This window comes from Amphiura filiformis, chromosome 18 (assembly GCF_039555335.1).
Source record: "Amphiura filiformis chromosome 18, Afil_fr2py, whole genome shotgun sequence".
NCBI classification, from domain to species: Eukaryota; Metazoa; Echinodermata; class Ophiuroidea; order Amphilepidida; family Amphiuridae; genus Amphiura; species Amphiura filiformis.
The window spans coordinates 30,546,206-30,569,703 of record NC_092645.1 but is presented as its reverse complement, the minus strand read 5'-3'; the positions used below and the strand labels follow the sequence as shown (position 1 = coordinate 30,569,703).

At 34.3% G+C, this 23,498-nt stretch overlaps 1 protein-coding gene across 2 annotated transcripts in view; it reads left to right on the top strand.

Moving 5' to 3' along the window:
• The window catches only part of LOC140140116 (tyrosine-protein kinase Yes-like), a 65,731-nt gene that overhangs the window by 17,173 nt on the left and 25,060 nt on the right, over positions 1–23,498 (top strand). Inside the window, exons 2-8 of one of the 2 annotated variants that reach the window (XM_072161947.1) lie at positions 4,979–5,072; positions 7,287–7,385; positions 8,697–8,800; positions 9,382–9,531; positions 12,735–12,890; positions 19,777–19,922; positions 21,249–21,362. In XM_072161947.1, the coding sequence (XP_072018048.1) occupies positions 4,979–5,072; positions 7,287–7,385; positions 8,697–8,800; positions 9,382–9,531; positions 12,735–12,890; positions 19,777–19,922; positions 21,249–21,362 (863 nt within the window). Of the gene's footprint in view, positions 1–4,978; positions 5,073–7,286; positions 7,386–8,696; positions 8,801–9,381; positions 9,532–12,734; positions 12,891–19,776; positions 19,947–21,248; positions 21,363–23,498 lie in introns of both variants that reach the window. The other variant, XM_072161946.1, reaches the window with a different exon arrangement.

Genomic DNA, 23,498 nt, shown 5'->3' with positions numbered 1-23,498 from the left:
TTGATTCGAAGTATAGATGGTTCCAATATAGAATTAACCAAAGGATTTTAGGAACAAATAGTCTGTTGCTAAAATTTAATGTAAGGGAGGATGATTTATGTACATTTTGTAAGGGGAACCCGGAAACAATTAAACATCTTTTGTAAATTGTCAGGTCTCCCAAATATTTTGGAATACCATTAAATTATGGATAAAAGAACAAACTAATGTGGAATTGGAAATGTCTACTTTGACAATTCTATTTGGTTCTAAATTTGATTTGACTTTAACCCTTATAATGACAATGGCAAAATTCCACATCTATAGAGCAAAGATGATGGAACAATACCCAGATTTAAAAGCTTTTAAACACGAAATTAAACATTATTATAATATCCTGAAATATCAAGCAACATGTAATTTAGAGCGTAACAAGTTTTCGAAAAAATGGCAACTATGGCGAAGTCTCTGCACTGGTTAATTGGTTTTTAAAAAATCCTTTGTTAATCTTTTTTGTTAATCATTTAAGTAAAATATGTGTAATAATTATAGTATAGGCCCTATTTAAAGGTTTTATATGTATAACTATATAATAATATATAACAATTATAGTCTTTGCTGTCAGGAAAGTTTTGTGAAGGGTCCGGTGGTTATTTTGTATGTTTTCTTCCCCCACCGGACTCAAGTACAGGGAATAAACCATAGACAGTAACACCATGGCTGTCAAACAAAAAAAAAAACAAAAAACAAAAATAATAATTTAGATTTTTTTTAAAATTCGCGATATATAATACAAATTTGATGGCACATTATTAAAAATTAACATTTTAATCATCTAACAGTCCCCGAAGTAAACTTTATTAATCTAATGGCATGTAGAAAAACCGCCCATCATTTGAAAATTTTGACCTTTTGTATTGAAGATACATTTTCCCTCAAAGAAATTATTAGATATCAGAATGACATTCCTCGTATTCAGAATGGAATTTGGTGTGTCGGATGTGCTCTCGTGTCTCACAAAAAATACTGTGCAAACGTCGCTATCCGATCCCTTAAGTTTGCTTTTGTAAATTGAAGTGTTATAATTTAGTTATGTTAATAGTTGACGCGATCAGTTCTAGCAAATTAACATAATTTGTTTTTAAGAATGCGATTTTTTTTTCATTTTTGATGATTCAATCAAGCGATCCAAACAGGTCATTATGAAACGTCAAACATGTTGTCACACCACATTATTAATAAGCCTAGTTACATACACTTATTACATCAACATACACGCATAAATGTAAAGCGATTTGTAACTTTTGAAGTATAGATTTTATAAAGTGCACATGACCTGAAAAGGATGGCTGAGGGAATTAAGGTCGAGCTGTGGTAAAACAAATTCTACTTGTTGCGGTGCCGGGCTGCGGTGGATCGGTTAAAATGTTTTATATTGCATAACAAATGTCTTGTTAAAGGGACATACTGCAGTTACTGTCCGTTTTCCTATACACAATACACAGTGCTCTCACCATTGTCGCGTGACCTCTACAAATGATGTATGTTGGGAGAATGGACACTTGCCTAGTTAACATCACTGTGTGAAAAATAACCAGCCAATATTTTATTTATTCTCCAAAACTTCTAGCAAATATATTTCTCTAACATGACCTAAAATTACAGCTAGGTTAGATGTTCAGAAATGGTCGCACTTTTGTAAAATATGAGTGAGGGCAAGGCATAGCTAGCCAACTCCCCGTGTTAATTGAATGGAGATTTGACCGAAAATATTGGTATCGGACCGCTCACTTCTGAAGGATGCCACAAAAAACCGGTAAAACCTACATTTAAATTATTCTAAATAGGTTCTAGAAAATAAAGTTTTGTAACATGTCCTAAATTTTTAGCTAATTTAGATGTTTGGAGAGGGTCGCACTTTTGTGTTTTAGGAAGGATATGTAAACGACAGATAACACCAAAAATATGAAGAAATTATTTCCAAACCGTGTTAAGTCAACAATCATTATGTTGCTCATTTTCAAGAATGCTGGTTTACAAAAGCACGCCATTGTCTCATTTCGTGAACAAAAGTACACATACCATTGTTTCCTTTCGTTTCCTTTATAATCGGTTACCCAACTGAAGCTATAATACGCAAACTTTATTGCGATATCGCACATGAAAACAGTCACATGTGCACAGCCAGAGAAGATCCGATTTAATCAGTTGAGCTGTTTCAATGAATGTTATCTTGGTTTAATAGCTTTTAATGGGGTTAAGTCCTGCAAAGGTCGAGATGAATTCTACTGTAGACATGACTGCATCATGAGTCTCCGGTAATCATAACATTATGCCTTATATGTTGGAAAAATAATTTTCAACAACTCTTCCTATACCTTTGTACAGGAGCCAACCGTTGTTAAACCGTGATGAACCCACACTTTTACTGTAGCGTATACGCGAACGCGAGCGAGACTACGCGTTACGCGAGAGCGCGTAAAATTCGTCATGCCTGGAACCTTTGTGCGTATGCCAGCTTACAAGTTGAATTCAGTATTTTTCAGGTAGCGGATAAACATTGCCGTTTTATTCTGTAGTTTTATTGCTGATATCAAAAGAGAAATCATCGAAGTTTTTGTAAGGCTGAGTGGCAATGATTAACTGACATTCCTCGTAAAATCATCGTGAATTATACGATATTTAGCTTCTTTTCGTTGTTGAACAACTCGCGTCCGGCGCGTCTGCGTGGTTTACTTCGCTCGGGCAGCTTTAGCTGCCCTCGCGAAGTAAACCACGCAGACGACGCGGCCGCATCGTTGTTAAACGGTGATGAACAACGGTGAAACATGATTGAATCCCTAAATCAAGCATGAATTACATGGCTGTATTTAAAACAAACTCATAGTGACTATAAAAACGAATGAAAACAATCGGCTCTCAACACGCGATATTCAAAATTCCCGCGCCGAAATTGTCTAAGTACAATGACGTAATGGTTATTTGTGCTCCATTGTCGTCAGCCTTTATTGTGTTACTGAGACGTCATTACACTCGACAATTTCGGCGCCCGGGAATTTTGAATACCGCGTGCTGAGAGACGGATGTTTTTATTCGTTCTTATGGTCACTATGAGTTTGTTTTAAATAAAACCACGTGATTCGTGCTTGATAATTATTTTTTCTTACATATAAGGCATAATGTTGTGATTGCCGGAGACTTCCTTTAAAAGATTAAGTAATTCCAATTGTGTCCAGACATGCCAGACGCACATTCGCCTAACAGAAGTGATGTAACCGGATTAATTACCATATCAACCGGTCTACACTTTTTTAATACATTGCCTTGTGCTATAAGCAAGCTGCACTCATCACGCTGCGTATGTGTACAATCAATGATTGAAAACAATACAGCTCTTTTCAAAGACACTAAATTCGCGATATAATACATATTTTATGGCAAATGATTAAAAATTGATATTTTTGATATTTAACAGACCTTGAAGTAAATTTTATAAACCTAATGATATGTACTTAAAGTGTATGTAGCTGGGATGAAAATTCGACGATCAAATGAAAATTTTATTCGTATTGAAGATATGTAATTATTTCCAAAAAACACCAACAAATTTAAGTCTTTTTTGGGAAAGAATGTATAATATTCAATATGAAAGGTCAAAATTTCAAATTGCTTGTAAGCTTTTCATTATTTATAAGTTTACTTCGAGGACCGTTAAATATCAAAATAAAATAAAAAATTTTAATTTCAATAATTTGTCATAACATTTGTATTATATCGCGAAATTAAAAAAAATCTAAGTTATTTGATATGAGAAGGTCATTCGTCGTATTCAGAATGAAATTCGATATGTCTGGTGTCAGATCCCACAAAAAATACTGTGCAAACGTTAATAACCGATTCCTTAAAAGTATCAAAAGAGAATGATATCAAAATATCCATGTATTAGTATTCTCTTGATGCTAAGAAACATACAAACAAATAAACACACAAACATGCACCTCAAACAAAAAACATCTTTATAATTATTCTTCCAATGAAATTGCATTAACTGAATGGACTTTGTGTTTGCATAATTCTGGACATTTTAATTTCAAATCCGAGGGAAATGCAAGTAATGCAAGGAAAACGTTAGAATGTGATGGGTACCAATCATTTAGATTTAAAATATAGACTCATAAATTATGATCAACGTTGAAATGGAATTCAGATAAAACACAAAATGGTTTTAAAATGTTTTAAACTGTTTTTGTTTGGTCAAAACGTTTCAATAACATTAAATATCAAGTTATATAAAGGACATGTAAACATTTTCAAAACGTTTTGTATATATAATGTTTTTAAGATGTTACCAAAATGGTTATTGGAAAATATATAGTTGTTTACGTAAGTTGTTTGTCAACACTTAATATAATATCATGTTAGAATGGTGTGCTACAACTTAGAATCAAGAAAATGGCTGGATGTAATCTTTGAAGCAGTCAAGTTAGCTCAATCGATAAGGCGTTCGACTATGGTGCGAGTGGTTGCGGGTTCGAACCCTGACGGTGCCTAGTTTGCTCTCGTGGAAAAATTGAGTTAGCTTGAAATTCCCCTGGACAAGGAACTCACTGCTTATTGTCTCGTTGTAACCCGTACGAAACCCGGGGAGCTGATCCTGGTTGCGAAGGTTATTTGTGGAATGTCTAGGTTGTGCGCTCTTGAAGCTGCAAAGTCCCTGAGTGGTTGTTAAATGGTTTATGGAATGATGTGGGGCCGTAGTGGTCAGCGACAACCTGTTAAGTGTGCTGAGGCTTGTGGATCAACTAGGCGTTGTGCCTGTGCGTAGCGCACTATAAATCACTACGCTTTATTTTATTTATTTTATTTTTTTTTGAAGAAAACACTGAACAAAATAAACTGAAGAAGACACTGAACAAAATAAATTAAAGCGTATTTACTTTATTTTTGGAAACAAAGGCAGAACTTTTACAATGATTGATATTGTTTCATTATTTCCCAGGTGAACGATATAAAGCATTATACGATTACGAAGCCAGAACAGCAGATGATTTAACTTTCAGGAAAGGAGAAATACTTATAATCACAAATAAGAGGTAAGAATATATCAAAATGATAAAATTGAAAAAAAAAATCATTATCACCAATGAAAATAAAAACTTACCATCGAAATTCTGATTTAAATTATTATTAAGGTGGGACTACATCCCTTGATAAATTTATGACTATTTTTGCATTTTTCTCAAAAACTAATAAAACACTGGTAACAAAAGTTATGCATATTATAGGGGCAAGGAATCCAGTTACTACACTGGAATTTCAGTGACTCAAGACAAGTAGTTATTGATTTATTGATCAAATATTGGTTTTCCCTCATTTTTGACTGTAACTCCACAACTGTTGTCTGTGCTGAAATAAAAAAATTTCAGTGCAGTAGTTGTAGCCATAGCCCCTATAATATACATATCTTACTTGTCACCAATGCGCTATAATTTTTGAGAAAAATGCAAAAATAGGCACACAATTGGTCAGGGGTGTAGTACCACCTTAAAACATGTGAGATTAAAAAGCACTATTATGTCTGAGTAGACGTTCGGTTGGAAAAGGCGTTTGATTGAATTGATTCATTATTTCTTCCCACACTCACTCCTTATTCCAAGATTTCCACGAATAACACAATTGTCTTATGAATGAATTAATGAATCTTTATTTCCATAATAAAAAGCAACAAAATACAAAGAAATTCAACTTAATTGTCCAAAAAAATCTAAAACAAAAAAGTCTAAAACATTCAAAAGGTGACATAAACGTATAGCCTACATGATAATAGTTGCAATTTCCGTGAAGAGAAAATATTTGAAAGAGAAGAATAGTAGTTTTAGGGGAAATTGAAAGTGATAATATAAAAGGTAATATAGTTTGGCGACTTTCAATCACGCTAGGATATAAAGCTGATTAGATATAGTATAGATTTATCATAATTTATGTTCAGGTAGGTTTATGAACCTAATTTCGATATAGGTTATACATTACGATACTCGGATCGAGACTTTAATGTATAATAATTATGTGAACAAAGAAACAACTTGTTCGTGAAATTCAATTCAAACAACAACGTGCATTATCAGGCAATTTTGCCAAGTTAGAATTTTATTCCAATATTTTTGTTTGTTTTTAAGGGCTCAAATAGCCGTATTTCGTGTGAACCCTGAGAGCACATCAGACATTATCGAATTGTATTTTGAATACGAGAAATGTTCCTCTGATTTTTGAAATTCACGTTATAATATACCTCTAATTTCGGGGGATAAAATCAAAATGATTTAATATCAGAATTATTCAGAAGGACATTCCTCGTATTCAAAATGCAATTCGATGTGTCTGATGTGCTCTTAGGTTCCCCAAAATACTGTGCAAATGTTGCTATCCGATTCCTCAGGCCCGCTGAATCTTGCAATAAAACAAATGTGAAAAGAAAAGTTTGAGGGCTTAGGGCAAGAACCAGATGTCCACAATTACATGTTACTCATTTCGGCAACAAATGGACGGTTAATTCTGCCCTGCATAATATAATGTAAGTGACTTTGGGGGTATGTACAATGTACATGGTCAGTTGCTGACTTGTATCTAACTAACCATGCTAACTGTTTAAGTGACCATGCATATACCCCCGAAGTAACTTGCATTTATTATGGAGGGCATGGATTAACCATCCATTTGTTGCCGAAATGAGTAACATGTAATTGTGGACATAGCTAGTTCTTGCTCTAAGCCCTCGATTTGAAAAAAGATTTAGTATATAATTATGCTTAAAAATGATATTATAAGATTTGCCTACTTTACTTATATTATACTGGGGAAACGATTTAAGCATCAGTAATGATCTCCTGTACTTGTGTATGCGTAATATCTGTTTGTGTGTATTGTGTACCTCTACTGTCTACATTAGTATCCAGTTTTAAGCACCGTTTATCAGTGGGAGCTGGTGGCCTAATGGATAAGGCGTCCGTCGTGGGTCGTGGGTTCGAATCCCATGCCGGCACATTCCCTTGCTTTTTTCAAATTGGACTGTGTGCCGGGCGGGATTTGTGTTTGTTGTCTTGTTTAATTGTAACACTTTGGGTTGGTAAATTGTTCTTTCTTTCTTATTAATTATATTAAGTTTCCAAATCTAAATTTGGCAAAAATCTTGCATCATTGTTTATAAATGTCAGTACCTACGTATTGTAGTTTATTAGCGTCTCATTTTTATGGTAGGCAACCCTAAATTTAAACCAATTTACGTAATTGTAACTTTTTCTTTCTTTCAGTGATCCGAATTGGTGGTTGGCTACATCCATGTCAACGAAGAGAGAAGGATATGTGCCTAGGAATTATATTGAACCTGCTGATTTACTGCAAGCAGAGGAGTGAGTTTTGTTTCTCAGACATATTTTGAAACAAGTAGATAAATGAAAGTATCATACTTAGTAAATATATTTTTTTTGAGGCGACAGATAGCGGATGTCATTATTAGCGCAACAGTGTGCTCATTCAAGAATGTTGAGGTATGTGCGTTTGCTGAATAGCTTGTATCGTTATTGATTGCTTTACGAAAGCAACATAAGTTTATGATGGATAATCAATTCGAACAGGTCGATTCATATTTGCACAACGTATTCTTAATAACATGTGACCATATTTTGGATAATGGGAAAGCAGACAAACAAACAAACACCAAAACAAATAAACAAGCAGACACTATATGCATTCGGTTTATTTTTAATAGACAATGATAGGTAAGCAATATCAACTGGTGTGAGTATAATTTATGAAGAGTTCGTTTCCAAAAGGCGCTAATTCCGTGTGTACATTTTCTTGCATATTGTAACATTTTAAAGTTCAAATGACATTTAACGATTGGAATGGACATGTTTGTAACACTAGCTTATTTTCAAATTATTTTCAACATCTTTTTATCTCTAAAGATTCTCTATTACAAAGTTTTTAAATGGCTACATATTGGATTTAGCTCCTTTTGGAACAAAAAAAATCTTTTATGTTAATTATTTTCTTATTCGCACGTGGGAGGTTAAAGAGATTTGCCATTATTTTTAACCAAAAAAGTATCCTTTGGAGTTAGCGCCTTTTGGAACCAAACTCATCGTATGCTTAGTTAATCTTTTACTCTCTAAGGTGCAAATACATGTTTGAAGAATTCCTGAAGGATTTACATATTTTTAGCACTGTAAATGTACTTAAAAGAACCTACGTGTAGAAATATTCATGATCTAACCATTCCTAGAGTTCCTGTACAGCAAAATATTAAAGATGATACCTAATTGTTTTACATGTCTTATTAACTACACTTATGATTCAAGTTAAGGAAATAATATTTAGTTGCATCATTAGTGAGTTCAATATTACGAGGTGCATGATAGATGTACTAGTGCAATGGTCAGGATGATATTTGACGAAAACTTTGAAGCCCTAAAGCACAGAGTGTTAGTCCTAATTAACCGTCGATGTATTCGTCGAATGGGTTTTGACCATTGTGCTAGTGCGAAGTAATAATCCATCATACACCTCACTAATTGAATTTGACTAATTCACTATGCGAGTCAATGTCATTGTAGTATAACTCATTCCTATAAGACGCGTCTTCTTTACTTCCCCCTTCTCTCCTCGTCTTTACCCTATGCCCTTGAAACTTTCGTCAACTGACTCTCGGATGCGATCAGCTGGTTCTTTGAGAAAATGACAAGGAAAGAAGCAGAAAAGCAGTTACAGTTACCAGGAAATTCAAGAGGAACATTCTTAATCAGAGGTAGTGAGACAAGTCCAGGTAAGGAGTGTTGGAATAGGAGCATATTTTATGGGGCAGTTAGAAAGAAATTCTTTAGAAAGATACGAAAACAAACAGAAAAGCCTGATCCTTTTCAGGCGAGTCGAAGGCCTAGAGGTGCTTGCACTAACATGTTGAGACAACTGAAGCTGACACACAAGAGGTATGGGTTCTATATAGGAGATACAAGGCTTAATATAAGGAATGTCATTTACGCCCATATGCATGATTAAACTGGATGGTTTTTGCCAGGCATTCATCTTAACATACCTGTATATCAATGTCATTTCAGTTGAAGTGTGCTGACAAGATACAGGGTGAATCCATCACTATGGATCACAGTGGCTTCATCCCAATGGCATAATTCAATAACCTCAATTAAACAATCATAATGCAAAATTTGACCTCAAGTTTCAGAGTATGAGTTTTTGTACACAAATTGTAGAAGGTCATTTAATGAATGTGCAGATGTATTGGGGTTAAAGAACGGTGCCTTGATAGATGAGCATGTTGTGGATCCTAGTGTATGTTCCTTTATTAGCTAAAATATTAGACAATAATACATTTTTTTCACGTTTCAGGTGCATATTCTTTATCAGTGTTGGACCACGATGACCAAAGAGGTTTTAATGTGAAACATTACCGCATCAGAGCCTTAGATAATGGAGGATATTATATCAGCACAAGGATCACATTCCAAACATTACAGGATCTGGTAAACCACTATACATGTAAGATATGTTTATCTGTCTTATTCAACGAATGTAATTACTAAGCTGTGTAATTAAAACACGTTGACAATAGTCTAAAATTCAAAATACCAAATGAGAAATCTGTAGAAGAAAATCGGCTCCCTAATTTAATACAAAAGAAAACAAAGTTTCAGCAGAGCAAAGCAAAGCAAAATAATGCAAACAAAAACCAGATGTGTTGCCGACCTAAAAGACTACGAAGTCCAGCCGTGGCCTTAAAATGACCTCTGATGAACTTGAAATGTTCTTGGAAAAAAATGAACATATGTTCCTACATTTAGGCACATGTTAACCCTAGCACAACTGAAACGCATTAAATCTCACTAAGAAAACAACTGCGCATTCCACGTGATGCCATGACGTAATCAGCTTAAGTCATATGTACCCACGAAATCGCTGGCCGGGCCAGCGAAATCCCTGTGGCTACCGGTCGCTGATCTTCTGCTTTGCATAGGAGGGATCCGAGATTCGAACCCGGGGGTACAAAGTGACCTCTTCTTCTCTCCTTTATCACGTCTTCTTTGCCTTCCGATAGCAAAAGAACCAAGTGCTCCGTTAAGGTTAACCTAACCTTTCAGACAATCTTCTATTCAGTATTTATGAGTGCGTCCAAAACATTTACTTTTTTTTTTAAATTAATTAATAAATTATAAGTTATTACCTGTTTACTACGTATTTAAGCATACTATACGTTCACTATAAGACAACAACAAAAAATGTTACAGTAAGGTCAATCAGCATGACCATTGCTTAATTATTCCATATTGCTTCTTTCAATTTGACAAATGTGGCATGAGCAGATCCAACTAGACCAAAAAATTGATAATAGAAGCAATTTTGAAAATGAGCTAATATGTGACGTGTCATGTCAAAAGCAGACACTTTTGGGCAGGATCGTAAATGGAGAAATAGCCAAAAATCTGCCCGGGTGATTTTTTAACAATTTGGGTTTGTTGCGAATTTGTGATGTTATTAATGTTACAAATATTGTCTGATAGTTTCAGACCGGAATTTAACTGGCATCTTGAATTTTTTCAAGGTACTTCCTACTCTCAACATTGTCAATAATATTTTTAAAGGCCGATATCTCAATTTCCAATTTTATAATACCATAGCTTACGAACTAAATATCTTCGCTTAGGAATGTCCGATTTCATTGGGGAAAACGGCGTTGTGGAGCAAAATATCTCTTTATTTAAGATTATGTAAAAACCTCGAAATTGATAACCTGCCCAAAAGTGACTGCTTTTGACATGACACGTCACATATGATGTAAGCCTTACATACGTGATAACAAAGTTGTGAGATTTTACAATGCCATATGTCTTATATATTGTATTGTATTGTATTGTATTGTATTGTGTTGTATTGTGTTGTATTGCATTCTATTCTATTATATTCTATGCTATGCTATGCTATGTTATATCACTCATACATAAATTCTAGACAGTTCATTGGTTGATTACCATTTATCATTTTTACTATCACCCTCTCCGTGTGATAGTCTTTACCATCATGTGCTCTGCCGTAGTGCGCCTGCGCCAAGCTGTGCGCTGACTCTTAGACTCGCCGATTTAGTTATGGGGTGGACCCCAAAATGTGAAGTATATCACGGCAAAACATGGTGTTATGTTGATGAAAAAATGTATTTCCTACCTTAAATAGTATTTTAGTAATATAATTTATGCATGAGTGATATAAAACAAATATTAACTGTCTTAAATTCGTGTAATGGTCGAAATATAATCACTCGGTGAAAGATGTATTGTTCCATTCCACTCGCCGTTCCGGCTCGTGGAATGGAACAATCCATCTTTCACCTCGTGATTATAGTTCGACCATCAAACTCATAGACAGTTAATATCTGTATACTATGCTATTCTATTCTATTCTATTCTATTCTATTCTATTCTATTCTATTCTATGCTATGCTATGCTATGCTATGCTATGGTATGCTATGCTATGCTATGCTATGCTATGGTATTCTATTCTATTCTATTCTATTCTATTCTATTCTATTCTATTCTATTCTATTCTATTCTATTCTATTCTACAGACCCAAAATAATGAAGGTACCAGTTATTTTCACCACTGTTTAGTTATCGTAAACAAAGACAAATATGTCAAAATAAAGACCAGCAGTCATTACCCCTACCCTCTGATTTAAGACCTCGTTTGTTGAAATTGGTTGATAATTAATGAAAAAGTGATCAAAAATTCAAGAAAGGAATAAAATCAAAACTTGCACTTTAATGTTCTAATCAATTGAGAGCACAGCGCCATAGTTCTATTGTTAGAGAACGTTTTGTGAACATATCAATAGGGCATCCAATGGAGGAATCTGCAACTTTTGAATTTTCACCATCCTTGGCATTTTGGATCATCGTGTCTTTATTTCTTGACCGATTTCAACGAATGAGGTCTTAAATCCGAGCTAAAAATGCGGCTATTTGCTGTTGGTTCTGATTATGACATAATATGTCTTTGTTTAGGATATACAGTGGTGAAAATAACTGTTACATTAACTATTTTGCGATTTGTAATCAGTATTGTATTGTATTGCATTGTATTGTAATGTATTGCATTGCATTGCATTTTATTGTATTGTATTGTAATGTATTGCATTGCATTGTATCGTATTGTATTGTATTGTATTGCATTGCATTGCATTGCATTGCATTGTATTGTATTGCATTGCGTTGTATTGTATTACATTGCATTGTATCGTATTGTATTGCATTGCATTGTATCGTATTGTATTGCATTGCATTGTATCGTATTGTATTGCATTGTATTGTATTGCATTGCATTGTATTGTATTGTAATGCATTGCATTGTATTGTATTGTAAATTGTAATGCATTGCATTGCATTATATTGTATTGCATTGCATTGCATTGCATTGCATTGCATTGCATTGCAATGCATTGCATTGCATTGCATTGCATTGCATTGCATTGTATTGTATTGTATTTGCTCCATGCCTGTATCTCATACAATTTTTACCATTGGTCTGATTGGATCAGACTATGTCACAAATATTTAGAGGTTTTCTTTTGTTAATTTAATAATTTACTTAGTGAAACCTTTTGCTGTCACTCGCTCTTTCTTGTTGTTTTCTTTACAATGTGATGAATAATTTTCATGTGGTAAACTTGTCTAATTGTGTCTTTATTTTGTAGCTCAAGCTGATGGCCTAGTTTGTCGGCTAATGAATCCATGTCCGAGACAGAAACCCGCCATGTTTGAAATAAGCAAAGATGTCTGGGAAATACCGAGAAGGTCCATAAAATTAGAACGAAAACTTGGCAATGGGCAGTTTGGAGAAGTATGGGAAGGTAAGCTTGATTACTTTGTTTAAAGACGTCTTAAACAACTCCACAATATGATATCGAAGTAGACATCGACAATAGTGGGCCTGTGGGTTAACAAAAAATGACATAATAACCTTATTTCGTCTTTTGTTTTGACAATTAGAGGCACGCCGATTTTTTTGTGTTTTAATTTCACAAGAGCAGAGTATAAAATTTTGAATATGGCACTTTTGACTCTGGCACATTTCTGCAAAAACTACCTGATGTATATTCTACGGTGTGTAAATCGTGTGGGTGCAAATTCATTGAATGAACTTGGCGACTTTACTTTGGGTGACTCTATTTAAAATCTATACCTCTTGTGTGGGAGATTAAGGTCATGTCTTCCAGCTTCTTCCATTATAGATTTCAACTTATGAGGACCAGAAATCATGAAAACCTGTATTTTTGAAAGAATGTCCGAGATCTGTTAAAATGGCGGTTGGAGTGACGATGTACTTGAATAGTAAACAGAAATTCTTTAACAGTCGCAAATAAAATAACGAATAAAAGAAGCTTTAAATTAAGACAACTATAAGAATCTATATATGACTATTTATGTGCATTTCTGTAACTTGGCCAATGGTAAGTTGTGTTTTAATTAGGAAATCAAGACAGATAATCATGACCTTTTTGAGGTCAAATCGTAATCCTTTCTTGGGCGTTTCCATAAACGTTAATACCAAAGATGGTATGGCAGGTGGCACTAGGATAGGATCCACAACATGCTCATCTATCAGGGGCACAGTTCTTAAACCCCAATACATATTTGTACATTCATCGAATGACCTTTGAAAATTTGGGTACAAAAACTCATACTCTGCAACTTGAGGTCAAATTTTGGACTATGATTATGTAATTGAGGTTATTGGACCATGCCACTGGGATGAGGCTATTATGGTACATAGTGTGTATTGGACAGATACGCCCACATATCTCCTGAAGACAGATGGTGTTAAAAGGAAAAGGAATAGCCTGAGAGATTATATATGTAGAACGACCTAATTTTGCCGCCACCTTGAGTGTTGGGTCTGGATTTAGAGTGATGATTATGGTTAAGGTATCATGGTTAGAATTAAGTTTTGCTGAACTGTGTAACTCGTAAGGTTAGGGTAAGAGATTATGGTTAGTGTAAGGATTATGATTGGGTCATATGGTTAGGGCAAGATACGCTGTTAGAACACTGGGTAAGAAACCGGTTGGGTAAGGTTTTTACCCAACATTGGGGTAAATTTTACCCAGAATCGGGTTATTTTCAGTAATTTACCCAATGTTGGGGGAAAATACCCAATATTTAAAGTATACCTTACCCAACACATGAGGATTGTTCATATGGCACCCAGCGGTTGGGTAAAACTACCCAACTTGGGTAAAATGGTAAAGTTGGGTAAAATTACCATTTTACCCAACCACTGGGTGCCATGTGAATAACCCTCATGGGTTGGAAATTTTTTTTTTTAAATATTGGGTAATTTGTTCCCCCAAAATTGGATAAATTACTGAAAATACCCCAATGTTGGGTAAAATTTACCTCAGTGTTGGGGTTATAACGCTGTTCTAACAGTGTATTATGGTTATGGTTGGGTTAAGTTTAAGAGATTAGAGTTTAATAGATTCCTAATATTGTTGTGTTAGGATTAAGACATTAGTGTTAGGGTTAGAAATTATGGCAGGAGTGATGTTCTAAACTTGCTCTAATTATTCAACACAATTTTAAATTTTACTTTAAATCTACATTTACTGGGAAATATACAAGATGCAATATACAAGAAGCAAGTGCTAAACGTGTACGTGTATATTTTAGCAGTAGTTTGACCTGTACGTCAAGAAAACTCTACCCTATGGGTTGGAGGAGTCACACCTCTTGGTGACAGTGTCTTGATGATTCTGACTCTTCCAGGCTAGCCCACTGGGTCTATTTTACTTTTGTTTCCTTTTTGATGTATTTTAGCCGAATTTGTTAAAAAAAAAAACTTAACTTTTAAAATAATCACTAAATAATGAGTTTAATACAACCCCCCAAAAAACCCCCAACAACACCAAAAAAGCCAGAAGAATATATTCAGCGTCGCCTTAAAATACCGCCATGTCGAGTACAATTATTATTACCATGGGATAATATGATAGTAAAAATCCATCTTTTCCTGAGAGGGTCCGTGATACTTCAATCATTGGGTGTGGTTCTAAACTACGTCAGGTGTGGATGAAGTTGCAAAAACGTAAATAATATATATTTGTAGAATTATGGATTTGATACATTCATGCATTCAAATGTTTGAAATAAAAGTTTTTGGACCTGGGGTTCTTGAATCCTTTTTGTTAAAATGAATTTTGCGCTAGTGTGAAAGGCGTAGACATAAATGAATAAAGTCGTGGACATATATGTAATGATGAAAATTTATTTGAAATGCCATACATTGTTTCCTTAGCATCCCAAACACATTTTCAACATTTTTATTTTTAATGATAAATATTTTCAACATTTTTATTTTTAATGATAAATGTTTCATTTCAATGACTAAATTTAATTTGTCAAATTATAGACTTTTTAGGTTTTTTTAAATATAAAAGTGCTATTGTATTGTTAGTATTGTTTTCTTATTGTTATATATGTAACCTGATTTAAATTCTATGTTGCACAACGTGACAATAGAAACTGTGTAATTGAAACAAACTTACTTTTGTCCAAGGTAAAACACACTAGCTTCGATTTAAAACCTTTTTTTAATTCCGCAAATGAAAACTGGTTATAGTAATTAGAAATCATTTTCTTCAGAAGCATCAAAACACATCCTATTGGTTTGCTCATTGCATCCAATTAGATTTTGGAAATGTCTTCCACAGGGGGAATATGTTTTTTCAAATTTAATCATGGTAATTGGTCAGGGTTAACCATTTTGAAGCCCATACGCCCTCTTTACTATTGCTTTACATATATTTTTCACAACTGGAGTGAGCATTTCAAATGGAAGTTACCCAATTGTCTATTCTATTTGAAACTCATACTCCCTCTGTGGAAGACTTTAGCTAAACCTTCCACAGTGGTAGTGTGGATTTTAAATGGAATAGCTTATTGGATGCAATGAGCAAACCTTGGGATATGTTTTGGTGCATCTGTATTAAAGATTTTCAATCTGACTAGATCCAGTTTTATTGAGCGGTTTCATTTGCGAAATTAAAAATAAAATAAATCGAAGCTAGAGTGTTTACCTTGGGCAAATATAAGTTTGATTCAGTCATACAGTTTCTACTTTCACGTTGTGCAACATAGGATTTAAATCAGGTTCCATATATAACAATAAGAAAACAATAGAAATAATCAGCGACAGCTGTTGCTAGCACGTGTATTAAAAGGTGTTATATTTTCGTATAATCACGTCGAAAACTTGGGTGGGGTAATGGATTAATATTGTTTTAATCAATGCATTCTGTTTATTATATTAATCAAGATATTTCAGTACAATAACCATGACTACGGTATAATTATACGACGTGTTTCATAAGCGAAGTTTTTCTTAAATGATGCATTTTGAAGTTTTCCTTATAATTATGTATATTAAAGTTTTTATTTTAATGATATTATTTGTTGACCTTATGAAAACGTTTTATACCCTTTATATACCCTTTATATAAGCCGACATTTAAACGTTTTCTGGCAACCTTTTTATAACCTTTTGCGATGATGTCGAAAACGGTTTGTGTTTGATGGGGAATGGTTAAAAATCATTTATAGATGATTAATGTAATTAACCATATTTTGTGGAAGAAAATATCAATTTCCCCACTGTAATTAAAGTAATTCATATGACATGAAGTCCTCTGTTTGTAATCACTGATGACGGCCTAACGACGTCATTGTAGACCTTGGATTGAACAGGATGCTAGTGCAGATTTGAAACTGATATTTTATCGAAATAGACAGATTTTGAGTCAAAGGATTAAAACTCTCAAGAATTCTGGGCGAATTCGTATTGGGTTTCCTTTCTGATTTCGTAAACTTCCAACTCCTTATTCATAACATACAAGGTTCTCATTGTCGTCTATTCGCTGTAGAAGTGACGTAATAAATCAGATTAACTACCATAGCAATATATGAATACAATTTTGACTATATCGCCCTGCACTACAGGCAAGTTGTACTCATCAACCGTGGATGTCTGCAATCATGGATTATATACAATACTGCTCTTTTCAAAGATACTAATCTTACAGGTGCGAGTGATCAGCATGATATGGTTCAATGTATAGGTACCGCGTGAACGTTGTAGTACAGGGCGAGATTGTCAAAAATTGTATTCGTCTATTGCTATGGTAATTATCTAATTATTACGTCACTTCTAGGGCGAATACTGTTGGAACCAACATGGCGACCCATATCACAACATGCTTCATTATACTGTCAGCACAATAAATAGGGTAACAGTTCATGAAATATTACCTTATAGACGAATCCATTTTCACGCATTCCTACATCTCAATGGCAGCCATAGCTGGGTCCCCTTTTAGGTCTATTCCACTTGAAATGTAAAATGACGTGGCCTTGCATGGCAGGGATATTAAACTGCATTCCATCACCCGTATTACACGTAGACAAAAGAAAGATGAAAGTTTACAACACAATACAATTCAACATCGATTTTTAAGCGGATTTAATCGACCCAATTGGGCAGTAACACGGCCAGTTTGGCGCAGACGGGGCTCAGTAATGGCCGACTGAATTCTGACCATCACTTGGCTCGTTGGATTCGTCTATAGCCAAAGTGAGGTTTGATTTCGAAAATCAAGGTGACCATAATAACCGCAAGGATGTTGTATTTAATTTGAGATATCAGTGACGGTAAATGATGCCATAAATAATCAAGTTATGACACTAAAACTGATGGAAAGCACAAATTCAAAAGTTTTCAAACTATTGATTTGTACACATCATGCAATATCGTAAGATTTACTTTCCATCAACACATTAGGAAACGAATTTGGAGAAAACCTTCTGTTAATAAAATACTATGCTGAGCCACCAGCCTGGGTGGCTCACGCTCCAATAATTTCAGATGATTGAGCTCACTAATACATCAAAGAATGTTTTCCAATTCATGAAAACAAATAGATAATCAGCTTATCGGATTAAAAGCTTAGAAGGAAGGTCTTGCTGCTCAGCGAGTGTTTGTAATTATCAGAAGGTTTTCTCTAATGATAAACGTTTACCGAAGAAAGCCCTCATTTCCACTGTACTCACCCGTGATGAAATATTGAATAAGGATATTATCATGTGCACAAAACCAATAGGGGCCAACAGGGATGCAAGTTTCGTACCTTCTATCTGTCCATAACTTAGTCTGCATGCCGTCACCAATATCTCAAACTTAAAGAAAACATCCTTGCTGTCATTGTGGTCATCTTGATTTTTGAAACCGACCCTCACCTTTCCTATATAGTTATGATTCATTCACGGCTATCCTACTTCTTGTGCTGACTGAATGTAACTTGGAAAAAGACTCGTGCGTTCATTTTAATTGATGGTTAGCTTGGGTGGGAAAATGGGTTCTGTGTGAGCTTTTTCGGTGCTACCTTCAGGTAAACATTATCACGAATTCTAAGATTTGGTTTTAGGGTTTTGGGTTTAGAGCTTAGGGTTAGGATTAGGGTAGGGTTTAAGTAAAGGTTAGGGTTAGAGTTAGAGTTAGAGTTAGGGATATAAACATTTTGTGATGCTTACATGAGTATAAGACCGCTTTTTCGAACAATTAGTAAATAGCAATAATATAATATTTGGTAACTTTCCCTGTTACTCGTTTGACTTACCGACTGACCATTCAACGTGATAATGACCAATACATATTCGGTGATTTGCTCATCCGGATGATCTTGAAAATCATCAAAATTCATATTTTGGTTCCTTTGTCATTGTCATAGATGTGCTAACATAGCCCTGTATTTAATTCAAAATAAGGCATTTTACATGAATTTATAATTTATATACTAACAGTATTATAAATTAGCTACATGTATTTGAATGGGGGCCTCAACTTTATACTGCTGTTTCATTCGTTTTTTGCCAAATTTATAATTTAAAAAATACCACATGACAATTTGAATGACTTATCCTTTACTTTTAAGCAATTTATAAATAATTCTAAATATTTTTACGCTTGCGCTGGGATCACAGAATGGGTAGGCCTGCTGATGTTTTTGACTTGTTTTATATATTGATTGTGCTATTTTTCTTGCATGGTGCAAATAAATAGTACCGGTACATTTATTCACTGGATTGCATCCCCCACAGTTTTAATAAACATCTCAAAAAAAGTAACTAACCCCCCTTAAATAATGACCATTATTCAAAAACTGGTGATTGTATATATTACAAATCTCTAAAATGCGTTGGAAGCAGAATTTATTTCTGCACATTTTGACACCTCATTTGCAGCAATTGACTAAATATTGACGTCACAGCGTACATTTAAATCAATGTAACCCAAGATTTGAAAGTTGCAGTAAATTGTATTGATTTTTGTATTCAGTGTAATGGAAGGAAATATGTGTAATGATATCTGTTTGTTTTTGTATTGTAAAAATTTGTATGTAAATTTGTACATTAAATTGACCGGTGTTTTATTGTTTTCTGGGCTATCATATCCAACGCATTTTACAGATTTGTAATACAATAACCCCTTTTTGAATAAAGGGGGTTAGGTACTTTTTTTGAGATGTTTATTTTACACAAGTGTTTATATCACTTGATATTCTTTGCACTCTCTGTACTTGAGTATTATTGGAGACCTTTCAAACAAATTGAGTTTATCTGGATGAACTTATTAAACATAATTAAATTTACCTTATGTTTTATCTGTGTTTTACGCCCTTATTTAAGGTACATGGAACAGTAAGGTCAAAGTAGCTGTTAAAACGTTAAAAGAAGGTGCTATGGATCCAACAGCTTTTCTTCAGGAGGCCAATATTATGAAGAAGATGAGGCATCCTAAACTAGTAGCACTGCTTGCTGTATGCTCTGAAGGGGTGAGTACAGTGAGTTCAGCGGGGGTGAGTAAACTTGATAAACCTGTATCAAGGTACATGGAACAGCAATGTAAAAGTAGCTGTTCAGTGGGGGTGAGTAAACTTGATAAACTTGCATCAAGGTACATGGTTGTTTGCTGTTCCATGTACCTTGATATCCTTCATGTGAAATGATGGAACTCGATATAGGATGCAGCTTGATTGTCACAGAATACGAAAAAGGTCGATTAAAAACGCTCTAAAAATGCATGTTTTTGGCCCTTATTTCCAAAAATTTACCAAATATTAAAATTTTACTCTAGGAATAACTAAAGGATTAGGATTTAATGTTTCATCTGGCAAAACAGGATAATATTTTTTAATCAAAAAATTTTGGGATATTTTTGTACAGTACCGGTAATAATTTTGCCTTCTACTAGCATATTGTAGGGAAAAGTGTATCACTGTATGTAGATGATAAGATGGGATAAAACTCATTATTATTAATCAGTATTATTCTGCTTTCCACTATTATGAATAAAGAGAGCCCTTATATTTTTCAAATATTCGAGCTCTGGATTAATTGGCACATGTTTTGAGGTACACATTAGGGCCTACACAATCTGCAAAGGTTTACAACTGTACAAGCACAGTTCATTATAATTACCAGAAAAAGAAAGTGAATGAGTTGACCGAACACCCGGGGAGGGGGGCACTTCAATTTGAAATGGATATAGGTGTAGGGCTGGCACTTTCGCACTAAGGGGCATTCGGTGAGAGCAAAATGTAAAAAATATGGGGTCATTGGGTGAGAGCATGATTTTGGCATTCAGTGAGAGCAAAATGTAAAAAAATATGGGGTCATTGGGTGAGAACATGACCTTTTTTTAAATGGAATCTTTGGGTGAGAACCAAAACAGCGCCACAGAAACCTCGAAAATCGAATTTCTAGTTCTAAATGGCTTAAAATGTCTTTGTTTTTCAAAATAAGTAACAAAATCAGTGCAGTGATAAATGAAATTTGCTGTTCAAATTGAACTTGTAAGGGTCTTTGGGTGACAGATCAAATGGAGAAATAAGGGGTCTTCGGGTGACAGAGCATGTGTTCGTAAAATAATATGGGGTCTTTGGGTGACAGCGATGGTGAAAAAGGGGGGCTTAACAGCCCTACATACGCGTCACCTCCAAAGTTGGAGTGCCCCCCCCGAACCGAACACAAATTGTCTGATGTTCAATTTATTTGGATTCCTTTTACGAATCAATCTACACGGTATAAATAACTACAATTATAATGTAACTTCTTTCAGCATTCCATTTATTTTTATTTCGGTTTTTTTTTCTTACTAGGAGCCTATATACATAGTAACAGAATTAATGACACATGGTTGCTTATTAGATTATTTACACGAAGGCGAAGGAAGAAATCTAAGGGAACAAGAACTTATTGATATCACTGCACAGGTAAGATGCATGCAATATTCAAATTACTGTGAGATTTGACCAATTAAATGGTCGGTGTCTTCTTACTTTGTAAAGAACGATGCAGTTCATTGGTCAATGAAATAAGTATAATTGAAAATGATGGAGGAATGTATTAAAAGGGCATTTCGTGATCCACAGCCTCATCCCCCCACTTTTCTCAAAAAAAGTTGAGATTTTTATATCACTGGAAACCTCTGTTTATGTACAAAATACTTCTTGCAGATTAATTCGTTTAACAAAGATATCATGAAATTTGAATTTCGTTCTGGTGCACCAGAACGAAATTACAACGTATTGTCTATGGAGCAGTGTAATACACATAATCATGCATAACTCGCAAACGCAATATCGGAATCAACTGGAATTTTGGGAATATGCTTTTTTTTTTTTTATGTCATAAAAAGAGGATGATAGGATCACGAAATACTCCTTTAAGGGATGAAAAACTCATTGATGCAAAAATGCAAATTATTTTGAGATTTAACCAATCAGATGGAATGTTTCTTCTTACTTTGAAACAAACAACTATAAAATGAACTTGTTTTTGCATCATATTTGAATATGTAAATAAGCTAATATCAAAATGAAAAGTTAAAATTATTTTCATCGTCTGAATTATTATTCTTTTCTCTCTCTTTAACAAAACTATACCATGATCAACAAAAACAGTAGCAAAATAGACTACTATAGCAGCTATATCTTACATGCTATCTTAAGTAAAGTCTGACCTCAAGCCAGCTGTACAGAACTTAAAACAAACTTTGCAAACCAAACAAAATGTAATCCAATGAAAGGTCATCACGCATGCGTTTTTCACACCAGTCTACACCCGACTTCCGTTTGTATGTTCCAAGTGTCAGAATGGGATTATTTCCCCTTAATGCACAAGTTCGCATTGTGAAGCGCGGGTATCAGCAAGATATGTAGTATGGCTTGTGGGTTAGGAAGGGGAAATGCGGGGTATTTCCTAAGTGGTTGGGGAGGGGGAAAGGGATGGATGCTTAATCGGATACATAGAGACGGGATATTGCTTTGACTGATTAGCGTGACTAGTGCGAGTCTTATATGATAATATGCCACAATAAAGCCAGCCAGTGTGTAAAATTCAGACAAGATTGGTGTTTGCGCGCTGTAACTTAAAGTGTCTAGTTTATCAGTGGACAAAATTTCCAAGGTCAGTGGCAAAATTGGAAAGTCGTCCAGCTATAAAAAAAAAACCGCTACCAAACCAACTTTACCGGGACGTTGCAGTTGTAATGCTGAAATTGGGCCAAATTTAAGGACAATTGTAGCCTAAAAAGTACGCACTTGTAAACTACAAACATGACAAAGCGTGATCGAGTTTGATTGACAGATGACGTCAGACGCAAATTAGTCTTTTTTAATTATGTCTTTTTAAAATTATACCACTTATGAACACTGCAATTATGGACACTTTTGGGCCTCATTACTGCTAAATTGTTGATCATAATTATTTAGAATGGGGATGAATTCAACTGTTCAGTATTGGAGAAAATCATAAAACAAAATTTTGACCCAAATTGGTTTCGACAGCATGACAAAAAATTCTTCATTATTTATGAACCCATTTATATATATATTATTATTATTTTTAAAATTTTGACCAATAATTTTGACTTTTTAATAATTAATATAATGGTTGAAAATGCTCAAATTCAACTCTTCCAAGAAATGGATTATTAAATCATCACATGAAAATTTTGAAAACCTAATAAGAAACAAACATTTTACTGAAATATTTTTTTCTGTGCTATTACTGCTATACAAATAATGTTGGGTCAAAATCACGCTTTCTGTGATTTTCCCCCAAAACGGTTTTTTACATAAATCTGATGTTACATTTAGAGTATTCAACATCTATTCAATCTAAATATGCATACTTAAGAGTTGTAATTCAATATAATTATTTTTCAATGGAAGAGCACTCTTTCAGCGTGGGAAGAATAATTTGTAATGAATGTGGGGTAATCATGAAAGGAACTAGGCCTAATCAACTGAAACCAATTATGCAGTTTAATAATTTTTCAATAAAAGATCACTCTTTTGGCTTAGATAGAATAATTTGTAATTTCTGAATGTAGGCTAATTAAAGGG